General features: G+C 33.9%; 1 protein-coding gene across 2 annotated transcripts in view; it reads left to right on the top strand.

Annotated features, from left to right (window-relative positions):
• The window catches only part of LOC116162452 (protein unc-45 homolog A), a 37941-nt gene extending 25442 nt beyond the window's left edge, over nucleotides 1–12499 (top strand). The window contains exons 2-3 of one of the 2 annotated variants that reach the window (XM_031476071.1): nucleotides 4341–6015; nucleotides 12453–12499. In XM_031476071.1, the coding sequence (XP_031331931.1) occupies nucleotides 4341–5990 (1650 nt within the window). In that variant the 3' untranslated portion in view covers nucleotides 5991–6015; nucleotides 12453–12499. Of the gene's footprint in view, nucleotides 1–4340; nucleotides 6081–12452 lie in introns of those variants that run through there. The other variant, XM_031476072.1, reaches the window with a different exon arrangement.
• Nucleotides 12500–12950: the final 451 nt, after the last annotated feature.

The raw sequence follows: 12950 nt of genomic DNA, 5'->3' as shown, positions 1-12950 counted from the left end.
AGTTCTTACATTTCAGATTTTAGGGATATTGACATTTGGAAGAATTTAGATTTTGCGATATAGTTTCTGGAATTTAACATTTTGGGATTTTTAAAATTTTGAAAACTTGATATGAGGATCTTCACGTTTTGGAAATTTCACATTTTGGGAAATAAAATTTTTGGAGTATTACAATTTCCAAACCTCAAATTCTCAAGATAACAAAATCCCAGATTCCCAAATTTACAAAACTATAAAATCTAAAATTTAGAAATTTTCAAAAACTTCAAAATCTAAAATTTACAAAATTTTGGAAAACTCAAAAGATTAAATTCCTCAAAATTTCAAAGATCCAAAATCATAGATTCCCAAATTTTCCAAAATTCCTAGAATTTTGAGAATTTCAAAATCTAGAACTAAAGATTTCAGTATGTATTCCATGTACCCAAATCTCAAAAATCTCAAAATTTTAATTTCCTGATATTTCAGACAATTTTCAACTTATAATTTTCAAAGATTCCAGTTCTTAAGATTTTAAAATTATCAAAACCCAAAATTTCTAGAATTTTGAAAGTCTATATTTCCAAAATTTTAAATTGCCAAAATCTGAAATTCTCGAACGTTTAAAAATCCCAAACTCTCAAATTCCTATAATTTTAAAGTTTCCAATTGTAACATTCTCAGCGTCGCGGACTCTCGATTCGAAATTTCCAAAACTTTAAAATCCCAAAATTCAATGTACCTAAAATCTAATGATTCTTTAAGAAATTTCAAATCCTAATTTCTCAATATTTTATCTCCCATAGTTTTTGAAATTTTAAAATCAAAAAATTCCCAATATTTTATTATTCCTAAAATCTGAAATATCCAAATTTTAATCAGTGTCAACATTTTTTTTTCTCATAAATGTCAAATTCCCAAAATGTGAAGATTCTCATAACTTAAATTTTCAAAATCTCAAAATGTTAAATTCAAAAAACCACATCGCAAAATCTAAATTCTTCAAAATTTTAATATCCCTAAAATCTGCAATTTTCAAAACTTCAAGACATAATCTTACATTCTCAAACTAACAAAATCCAAAGATCTCAAAAATTAGAGCATCTCTAATTTCCAAAAACTTCAGAAATTTAAAAAAATTTAATTTCTTAAAATTTTATAAATCCCAATATTAGTTAAATGCTCAAAATTTCACAAAACCTTAAAGGGTAAGGTATCCAAAATACCAAAAACAATGCCCAATATTTCAAAAATTTAATAATTTCAACAATCGTAGATTCCCAAAATTTCAGAAATCTAAATTTTTCTAAAAAGTTCAAAAATCGAAAAATCTCAATTTTCCACACCCTCAAAACCTTGACCTTAAATTTTAAAATTAAAATCGTTTTTTCATATCATATTCCCAAATTTACAAAACTATAAAATCTAAAATTTACAAAATTTCAAAAAATTCCCAAGATTTTATTATTCCTAAAATCTGAAATATCCAAATTTTAATCAATGTCAACATTTTTATTTCTCAAAATGTCAAATTCCCACAATGTAAAGATTTTCATATCTTAAATTTTCAAAATCTCAAAATGTTAAATTCCAAAAACTATATCGCAAAATCTAAATTCTTCAAAATTTTAATACTCCTGCAATTTTCAAAACTTCCAAGACATAATCTTACATTCTCATACTAACAAAATCCAAAAATCTCAAAAATTAGAGCATTTCTAATTTCTCTCATTTCCAAAATTTCAAATCCCAAGAACTTCAGAAATTCAAAAAAAATTTAATTTCTTAAAATTTAAAAGTCCCAATGGTTAAATGCTCCAAATTTCAAAAAACTTTAAAGGGTAAGGTATCCAAAATACCAAAAACTCAAATTTGAAATCCACAAATGCCCAACATTTCAAAAATTTAATAATTTCAACAATCATAGATTCCCAAAATTTTAGAATTCTAAATTTTTCTAAAAAGTTCAAAAATCGAAATATCTCAACTTTTCAAAACCTCAAAATCTTGACCTAAAATTTTAAAATTAAAATCTTTTTTTCATAAATCCCAAAAATTCAAATGCCCAGCATTCTAAGTACTTAAAATCTAATGTTTCTTTAAGAAAGTTCAAATCCTAAATTCTCAATATTTTAACTCCCATAGTTTTTGAAATTTTAAAATCAAAATATACCCAAGATTTTAATATTCCTAAAATCTGAAATATCCAAATTTTAATCAATGTCAACATTTTTATTTCTCAAAATGTCAAATTCCCAAAATGTAAAGATTCTCATATCTTAAATTTTCAAAATTTCAAAATGTTAAATTCCAAAAACTATTTCGCAAAATGTAAATTCTTCAAAATTGTAATACTTCTCAAATCTGCAATTTGCAAAAATCTCAATAATTTTCCAAAATTTCAATTCACAAAAACTTCAGAAATAAAAAAAAAATTAATTTCTTACAATTTTATAAATCCCAATAGTTAAATGCTCAAAAATTTCAAAAAACCTTAAAGGGTAAGGTATCCAAAATACCAAAAACAATGCCCAACATTTAAAAAATTTAATAATTTCAACAATCGTAGATACCCAAAATTTCAGAATTCTAAACTTTTTTTCAAAAATCGAAAAATCTCAATTTTCCAAAACTTCAAAATCTTGACCTAAAATTTTAAAATTAAAATCGTTTTTTCATAATTCCCAAAAATTCAAATGCTCAGCATGTCAAATATCACAAAATCTGAAATTGTTGGGAATTTAAGTTTTTGAGATTTTTGTAACTTTGAGAATTTGAAACTTTAGTAATTTTTCAGATTTTTGGATTTTGTTTGTTTGAGAATGTGAGATAGTTCTTACAGTTCAGATTTTAGAGATATTGACATTTGGAAGAATTTAGATTTTGGGATTTAGTTTTTGGAATTTAACATTTTGGGATTTTTTAAATTTCGATAATTTGATATGAGGATCTTCACGTTTTGGAAATTTGACATTTTGGGAAATAAAATGTTGAAATTTATTAGAATTTTTGGAGTATTATCCAATCCTCAAATTCTCAAAATAACAAAATCACAGATTCCCAAATTTAGAAAACTATAAAATTTAGAGATTTTCAATAACTTCAAAATCTAAAATTTACAAAATTTTGGAAAACTCAAAAGTTTAAATTTCCCTAAAATTTGAAAAATCCAAAATCACAGATTCTCAAATTTTCCAAAATTCTCAGAATTTTGAGAATTCCAAAATCTAGAACTAAAGATTTCAGTAAGTATCCCATATACACAAATTTTAAGAATCTCAAAATTATAATTTCCCGACATTTCAAGAAATTTTTTAACTAATAAGATTCCAGTTCTTAAAATTTTAAAATTATCAAAAAATTTCTAGAATTTTGAAAATCTTATATTTGCCAAATTGCCAAAATTGCCAAAATCTGAAATTCTCGAACGTTTAAAAATCCCAAAATCTCAAATTCCTATAATTTTAAAGTTTTCAATTGTAACATTCTCAGCGTCGCGAACTCCGGTTTCGAAATTTCCAAAACTCTAAAATCCTAAAATTCGAGGTCCTAAAATCTAATGTTTCTTTAAGAAATTTCAAATCCTAATTTCTCAATATTTTAACTCCCATAGTTTTTTTAATTTTAAAATCAAAAAATTCCCAAGATATTATTATTCCTAAAATTTGAAATATTAAGAACATTTTTATTTCTCAAAATGTCAAATTGCCAAAATGTAAAGATTCTCATATCTTAAATTTTCAAAATGTCAAAATGTTAAATTCCAAAAACTATGTATATCGTAAAATCTAAATTCTTCAAAATTTTAATACCCCTAAAATCTGCTGTTTTTTTAAGACAAAATCTAACATTCTCAAACTTACAAAATCCAAAGATCTCAAGCATCTCTAATTTCCAAAAATTTCAAATCCCAAAAACTTCAGAAAAAAAAATGTAATCCTTTTATAAATCCCAATATTAGTTAAATGCTCAAAATTACAAAAAACCTTAAAGGGTAAGGTATCCAAAATACCAAAAACTCAAATTTGAAATTCACAAATGCCCAACATTTCAAAAATTTAATAATTTCAACAATCATATATTCCCGAAATTTCAGAATTCTAAAAAGTTCAAAAATCGAAAAATCTCAATTTTCCAAAACCTCAAAATCTTTACCTAAAATTTTAAAATTAAAATCGTTTTTTCATAAATCACAAAAATTCAAATGCCCAGCATGTCAAATATAAAATCTGAAATTAAAAATTTAAAAAAAACATCAAATTTCTAAAATTTTCAAAAATTTAAATAGTTGTTCAAAATCTAAAATTACCAAAATTTCAAAAATTCAAAAATATTTTTTACTTATATTTTTATCTTTGAAGGTTCGACTAACTGCGGCCATAACTGCGCTTTTACGAGGTCCCCTCGACGTCGGCAACACGATTATATCCAAGGAGGGGATTTTGGAGATGATACTGGCGATGGCAAATTCCGAGGACGTCGTACAGCAGCGAGTCGCGTGCGAGTGCATAATAGCGGCGGCGAGCAAGCACGACAAGGCGAAGGCGATCATATCGCAGGGCGCGAACATTCTGAAGAAGTTGTACAAGTCGCCGGAGCCGGGGATCAGCATACGGGCGCTGGTCGGTCTGTGCAAGTTGGCGAGTTGCGGCGGCAGCGACGCGTCCATCAAGCCTTTTCAGGAGGGATCCGCCCTGAAGCTCGCGGAAGCGTGTCGGCGGTTTTTGCTGCGGCCAGGTAACGACAACGACCTTCGGAAGTGGTCGGCGGAGGGCCTCTCGTACTTGACCCTGGACGCGGAGGTCAAAGAGAAGTTGGTGGAGGACAAGGCGGCGCTGCAGGTCTTAATCGATCTGGGGAAGTCGGGCGATCAGTCTGTACTGTACGGGGTCGTCACCACTTTGGTGAACTTGTGCAACGCGTACGAGAAGCAGGAGGTCCTCCCCGAAATGTTGCAGTTGGCCGAGTTCGCCAAGCAGCACATTCCGCAGGAGCACGAGCTGGACGATCCCGATTTCGTCACGAAGCGCATCATCATTTTGGGCAACGCGAGTGTGGCGTCCGCCTTAGTTGGACTATCAAAAACTGAAAGTCAGAACGCCAAAGAGTTAATCTCGCGTGTATTTAACGCCTTGTGTAGCGTGCCTGAGCTACGCGGCTCTGTGGTGCAACAGGGCGGTGTTAAGGTACTAATTTCGCAAGCGCTCACCGGCACCGATAAGGGTAAACGACACGCCGCCCAAGCGCTGTCTAGGATCGGCATTACGATTAACCCGGAGGTCGCGTTCCCGGGCCAGCGCAGCCTGGAGGTGATCCGCCCGCTGCTCAACCTACTGCACCAAGACTGCACCGCCCTGGAGAATTTCGAAGCGCTGCTCGCTCTTTGCAACATCGCGCAAATGAACGAGTCGGCGAGGCAGCGTATTATAAAAGAGGGCGGCATTGCCAAAATCGACCATTACCTTTTTGAAGACCACCTGATGTTACAGCGCGCCGCCGCGCAGGTCATCACGAATTTGAGCATGTCTCCAGACGTCGTCAAAATATACGAAGGCGAGAACGACCGAATGAAGTACCTCGTCATTCTGTGCGCGGACGAGGATCTGGAGACGAGCCTTGCCGCGTCCGGCGCCGTTGCCATACTGACATCGAGCAGCGAGAAATGTTGCGCCAAAGTCTTCGACTCGACCTCTTGGCTGGAAAGCTTGCAAGTTTTGCTCGCCAATCCCAACTCCAATTTGCAATACAGAGGTCTGGCGATCGTCAAGAACATGATGGAGAGTTCCAAGGACGTCGCCGCCAAGTTGATCGAAACGAACGTCTTGGAAATCTTGATGGCCCTGACTAAGGCAGAGGACGACAATAAGGTGAAGGTCAGGCAGGCAGCCGACGATGCGTTGAAATCGGCGGAGAAATGGGGAGTTATTCAGAAACGGGACGATTCCAATCGGCTTGATACTTCACAAGGTATTGATCCGTTCGTGCAGGACGGAGAAGTGAACGAAGACTAATTTGTTACTGGCGATAACTTCCTAAATTGTACTTAACTTTTATATTTATACTATTGTTAATAATAAAAACGAATTATTTAATTATTTACAGCGCGCGCGTCTGATCCACGCGGACTGAAATGAGCCTGTTTTTTTTGTTAGCAGAATTCCACCCCTGGGATAGGTAACAATAGGCCCTTGCGCAGGAGCAAACATTTTGGTCTTGTTGCATTATCGGGTCAGCGTGGTCCAGTTTAATACGAATACGAAGCACCCTATACATCATGTAGGTTACACAAGCTGCCAACAGAAATCTGGTGGGATTACAGAAAAGGGAAAGAGAGCGAAGATGAGACGGATGGAATTTCTTGGAAGACCACACGTGTTTACAATTTCAAACACCTGCAGTTCACTTTTTTCTTAGAAATGCAGGGAATGGGCGGTTTTGGGGTGGTTTAGGGGTATTAGCAGATCAAATTACCGCGTGGCTTGGGTTGGTCAAATAAATAGGATTTAACATGTGTGTTCATGGTCCTTTGTCTTGTAACCGGCTGAAGTGTAAAGTACGGCTTGTCTTGAAATATTTTGTTATACCTTAATAACTGCTGTGTGCTTTTGCTTTGTTATATCAGGTGAGGTATTTGCTTTATTCAATTAATCTATAAATGTGTGTAACTTGAATGCAGATTGTAACCCTTTATTTATGTACTTACTGAATTCAATCACTTGTACCTTTAATGTGTAACCTTTGTTGGTATTGGCAATCATGTTTCATTGTCGGTAGGGCTGTATCTGTGCTGTACATATTTGCATGTGTACATATTTAATTTGTGTATTGTGCTTTTTAGTCTCTCGATTATTTCATTGCATTTCATTATATTTGCTTATGTGGGGCTGTGAGTAATCAAGAGGGAAGTGGGCTTGTTTAGAGGGGATCGAGCTATTCGAGTTTATACGGCCTTGGTGAACCTAACACTAACATTTTCACTCGTTCCGAACTCAACAACTTTAGCCCAGGTAATCCTCCAGCCCGGCGAGGTATATTTGACATCTCTTAGTTTTGTCCGATGTATGTGTTGTAATACCTGGGGAATGGCTCGATCCCATTTTGGTTACTCATAGCGTGTTTGTAGTAGTTACCCCGGTTTCTAGAGGGCTCAAAAGTGCTGTACATTAGGATGTTGTTCATTATAGGACTACTCCGAATTAGGTTTTCCTAATTCGTAACGTAAATGCCGGAGTAGTATAGAACCATCTTAAGACCCTCTGCAGGAACACCGTTTTGGTATTAGCTGCAATATAAACTTAATCAACTATTGCTTTTGGTGTTCCTTACCCATAAAACGCCCTCAGTGCCTGCTGAGAACTCAGTTATTATACACAAGGTAGGTGTCCTACATGACGATCACGATCTTAGTGCACTCGGAGTGGCCCCAGAGTGACAGATTCTCGCGGGAAATGTAAGCGAGAATATTCAAATAGGCAGCCATGTTAGTTTGGCATTCCCGCTACTACCGAATGTGGTCCAATATTCCAGTGTGACTTCAAGTTGGCGTTAGCCACCAAGATAGTAGGAGGCTAAGATCATCACAGTGGCAACCGGTAAAAGGTTTAAAGAAGATTAATTAGTGGTTTTGCTAGCTGTTAAAACACTGTAATTTCCATACTGCGGAATATTGGTAAATTATTCGTCATTAAACGAAATGCCAACTACCAAATTTCAAGAAACGTGAAGCCCAGTTTGTTTCTGATTCAAATCGTCAACCGTCTTTCAAAATTTACTGTCAACGACTAGTCAAATTTACCGACACAGCTTAGCCTTGGGATAAGGCTCGAAAAGTTAAAACTTCTTTAATTAATTAACCGACGTCAAAATTCAAGTTTTTAAGGGCGCATCTCCAGCTCATTCTTCTAAACTCGATTAATGGGTACCTAATTAACGGACCTAAAACTTAACAACTCTTCTTCCCTGACAAGAGAGCTTTCGGCGACTAAAAATAATTTAAATATTTCTACGGGAACGGTTACAAACGGCAGATTAAATATGACCTTTTTTATTCTCCTTAACGAGCGTCGCAATTGTATTGCATAAGGCGTTTCACTATCCAATTTTCCGAATTGCTGCTACCTTTCAAAAGGAGAAAATTTCGACGCATCCATAAATGTAAGTTAATTAAAATGTTTTCATTGTATAAAAACAAGAGTCGATCGTTTTGGGAATTTTTGATAGCAGTTTATTTTGTACTTTTGACCACAACTCTTTCGTGGAAAAATTTAATTAAACCCGATTTTTACAATTTTCGATCTTCGTTTTTGATATTGTCATAATTTAACTCCCATGCGTGTGTGAAAAATGGCTGTTACGAAGTGGTAAATAACTGTAACCACATAAGTTACACCTAATGCTGGGACTGTTCTCGAATCTCAACTATATACTGAGAAATCCTCCACAAGGACCTATTGTTACCTATCCCAGGGGTGGAATTCTGCTAACAAAAAAAAACAGGCTCACTTCAATCCACTTGGCAGACGCGCGCGCTGTAAATAATTCGTCTTTATTATTAACAATACTATAAATATAAAAGTTAAGTACAATTTTGGAAGTTATCGCCAGTAACAAATTAGTCTTCGTTCACTTCTCCGTCCTAACGGATCGTTACCTTGTGAAGTATCACGCCGATTGGAATTCCTGAATAACTCCCCATTTCTCCGCCGATTTCAACGCATCGTCGGCTGCTTGCCTGACCTTCACCTTGTCGTCCTCGGCCTTGGTCAAGGCCATCAAGATTTCCAAGACGTATTTTAAAGTTTAGCATTTTGGAGTTTTCAATTATTTTGAAATCTTTCTTGTTTTTGGGCACTTCTAATTTTATAGTAACCTTGGGCGCATTTCCTGGACTGTTTCATTTTAAATTTTTCTGTTCTATTCTGTTCACGGAATAAACTTCCGTGGGGCGTGGGCTGACCCCTCCAGGAATGTTCAAATGACTTTGGGCATGAATTGCTATCAAAAATCCCCAAAGCGGTCGCCTCCTATTTTTATACAATGCAAAAATTTCAAATAACGTATTTATCGATAAGTTAAAATTTCAGAAATCCAAAAATTTTAATGTTTCAAAATTTCCAATCTTTATATGTCCAAAATTTCACGAAACCCAAAATACCATAATCTCAAATTTCTAAAATGTCAAATGTTCCCAAATTTACAATTCTCAAACGCGCAAACATTTCAAAAATCTAATATCAAAAATCACAGTTTTTCACGTTTAAAATTCTCACCAGCTAAAATCTGAAATTTCTAAATGTTTAAAAACTTCAAAACCTCAAATTCAAAGTTCAAAAATTACAAAATCTAAAATTCCCGAATTCTTAAAATTACAAAATTAACAAAATCTAAAATTCCCGTTCATTTTAGATATCATAAAATCTGAAATTCAAAAAATTAAAAAAACTTAAAATTCCCAGTTTCAAAAGTTTCAAAGTCATTTTAATACTGAAGAGGTCGGCCCACAGAAGTCTATTCCGTTAACGGATTTGTATATATTTTATGGTGATTTTTTTCTCATTAATTGTGAAGTGGAATTTTAAGTCCATTGATGCCATTCCCTTGTGTGGATGAAATTCATGGTGTATAATTATACATTATGGTTAAATTTTGTTTAGCATCCAGAGATGTGTAATGGAAATCCAGGGGCATGGTAAACTTCGGAAAATTTGGCAATTGGAGAATTTGGACTTTATGAAACTTTAAAGATATGAGATTTTAGGATTTTTGAAACTGGGAATTTTTAGTTTTTTAATTTTTTGAATTTCAGATTTTAATTTATTTGAATTTTGTAATTTTTGAACATTGAATTTGAGATTTTGAAGGTTTTAAAAATTTAGAAATTTCAGATTTTAGCTGGTAAGAATTTTAAACGTTCAGAATTCAAGGTTTTTACCATTTTTGAAAAACTGTGATTTTTGATATTAGATTTTTGAAATGGCGCGTTTGAGAATTGTAAATTTGAAACATTTGGCATTTTATAAATTTGAGATTTTGGTATTTTGGGCACCTTGGCCTTTAGGTTTCTTAAAATTTTGGGCATATAAAGATTGGAAATTTTGAAAAATTTGGATTTCTGAAATTTCAACTTATCATGCGTTATTTGAAATTTTTGCATTGTTTAAAAACAGGCAGGGGCGGACTGGGTACTTACGGGTCATTAAAGTATTAGTGTAATGAAGATTGGGGGGGGGGGAGCTCCGCAGTGCGCCACAAAAACATTTTTTGCTTTATTTTAAAGTATTCCTTTCTGGAAAATCAATTAGAATATACGACAGACAAAAGATGATGAATTCATTGTAAAACACTTCAATAAAAACAGAATTTTTTATGAACAACTAACATCAACCCCAATTAGAGAAAATACTCAACCCGTTCGTTCAGAACAAAGAAGTGAACGAAGACTAATTTGTTACTGGCGATAACTTCCTAAATTGTACTTAACTTTTATATTTATACTATTGTTAATAATAAAAACAAATTATTTAATTGTTTACAGCGCGCGCGACTGATCCACCTGGATTGAAGTGAGCCTGTTTTTTTGTTAGCTGAATTCCACCCCTGGTATAGGTAACAATAGGTCCTTGTGCCCAGTCTATAGTTGAGATTCGAGAACAGTCCCAGCATTAGGTGTAACTTATGTGGTTACAATTATTTACCACTCCGTAACCGGTGTAATCTCGACTCAAACGGAGGCTCTCTAGCTCATTCAACTAAACTCGATTAAGGGGTACCTAATTAACGGACCTAAAACTCTTCTTCTCTGATAAGAGAGCTTTCGGCGACTGTAAAAATAATTTAAATATTTCTACGGGAACGCTTGCAAACGGCAAATTAAATACGGTCTTTTATTCTCCTTAACGAGTGCCTCTGCAAATTAACCTTCTCTGTCTGATATTTCCAACTCTTTAACAGAAATAAATATTTCAGGACCACGATTTTCGTAACGAAGCGCCCAACTTAAAACGCTTCCAGATACCCGGTGTTCATCTACAGAGTGATCACTAAATCTGGCAATTTCCATGCGGGTGCTTAGTTACAATACAAAAGGTTCAGCTGTATTGCACAAGGCGTTCCACCACCCAATTTCCGAATTGCTGCTACCTTTCAAAAGGAGAAAATCGACTGTAATTTGGAGAAAATTGCGACTCATCGATAAATGTAAGTTAATTAGAATGTTTGCATTGTATAAAAACAAGAGTCGATCGTTTTGGGAATTTTTGATAGCAGTTTATGCTCAAAGTCTTAATATTCCTGAAGAGGTCAACCCACAGAAGTCTATTCCGTTAACGGATGCGTATATTTTTTATGGTGATTTTTTTCTCATTAATTGTGAAGTGGAATTTTAAGTCCATTGATGCCATGCCCTTGTGTGGATTAAATTCATGGTATATAATTATACACTATGGTTAAATTTTGTTTAGCATCGAGAGATGTGTAATGGAAATCTAGGGGCATGGTAAACTTCGGAAACCTTCGGAGAATTTGGACTTTATGAAACTTTGAAGATCTGAGATTTTAGGATTTTTGAAACTGGGAATTTTAAGTTTTTTTAATTTTTTGAATTTCAGATTTCATGATATTTGAAATGAACGGGAATTTTAGATTTTGTTAATTTTGTAATTTTAAGAATTTGAGATTTTAGAAACTTTAGATTTTGTAATTTTTGACCTATGAATTTGAGGTTTTGAAGTTTTTAAAAATGTACAAATTTCAGATTTTAGCTGGTGAGAATTATAAATGTTCAGAATTCAAGTTTTTAGCATTTTTGAAAAACTGTGATTTTTGATATTAGATTTTTGAAATGTTGGCGCGTTTGCGAATTGTAAATTTGGGAATATTTGACATTTTAGAAATTTGAAATTTTGGTATTTTGGGTACCTTGGCCTTTAGGTTTCTTGAAATTTTGAAAAATTAAAATTTTTGGATTTCTGGAATTTCAACTTATCAGTAGGTAAATGCGTTATTTGAAATTATTGCATTGTATAAAAACAGGAGTCGACCGTTTTGGGGATTTTTGATAGCAATTTATGCCCAAAGTTATTTAAACATTCCTGAAGAGGTCGACCCACGGAAGTTTATTCAATGAACAGAACAGAAAAATTTAAAATGAAACAGTCCACAAAATCTACCCAAGGTTACTATACCAAAAACTTAAAAAAGATTTCAAAATAATTGAAAACTCCAAAAAAGCAAAGTTTTAAAATTTAAAAAAGAACTAATGGTAAACAGAGTTAATTTCTAAACCAAGCCATAAAAGCTCGGAACGTTTTACGCGCTCCCAAAATACGGAGAGGGAGCGTCTGAATTACCAGCCGGTCGGCCTACTCGGGTGATAACGTCCTAAAATTAAATTTTCTTTAATTAAATACTCAACCCGTTCGTTCAGAACGAAGAAGTGAACGAAGACTAATTTGTTACTGGCGATAACTTCCTAAATTGTACTTAACTTTTATATTTATACTATTGTTAATAATAAAAACGAATTATTTAATTGTTTACAGCGCGCGCGACTGATCCACCTGGATTGAAGTGAGCCTGTTTTTTTGTTAGCTGAATTCCACCCCTGGTATAGGTAACAAATAGGTCCTTGTGCCCAGTCTATAGTTGAGATTCGAGAACAGTCCCAGCATTAGGTGTAACTTATGTGGTTAGAGTTATTTACCACTCCGTAACCGCCATTTTTCACACACGTGGTGCATGGGAGTTAAATTATGACAATATCAAAAACGAAGATCGAAAATTGTAAAAATCGCGTTCAATTAAATTTTTCCACGAAAGCGTTGTGGGCAAAAGTACAAAATATTCCATTGCGTTTATAGCTGGAGGGGTTAGTTACGATAAAAAACAAGTTTACTAACTAAATTTGTGGGTCTCTCTTGTTTATACGGGCAATAATAAAATTCTGGAATAAGCGGCAGCCTGTAAAAGGATTA

Source organism: Photinus pyralis, unplaced genomic scaffold, assembly GCF_008802855.1.
Source record: "Photinus pyralis isolate 1611_PpyrPB1 unplaced genomic scaffold, Ppyr1.3 Ppyr1.4_LG10, whole genome shotgun sequence".
Lineage (NCBI taxonomy): Eukaryota > Metazoa > Arthropoda > Insecta > Coleoptera > Lampyridae > Photinus > Photinus pyralis.
Note: the sequence above shows the minus strand (reverse complement) of the source record. Positions and strands in the feature narration are given on the sequence as shown.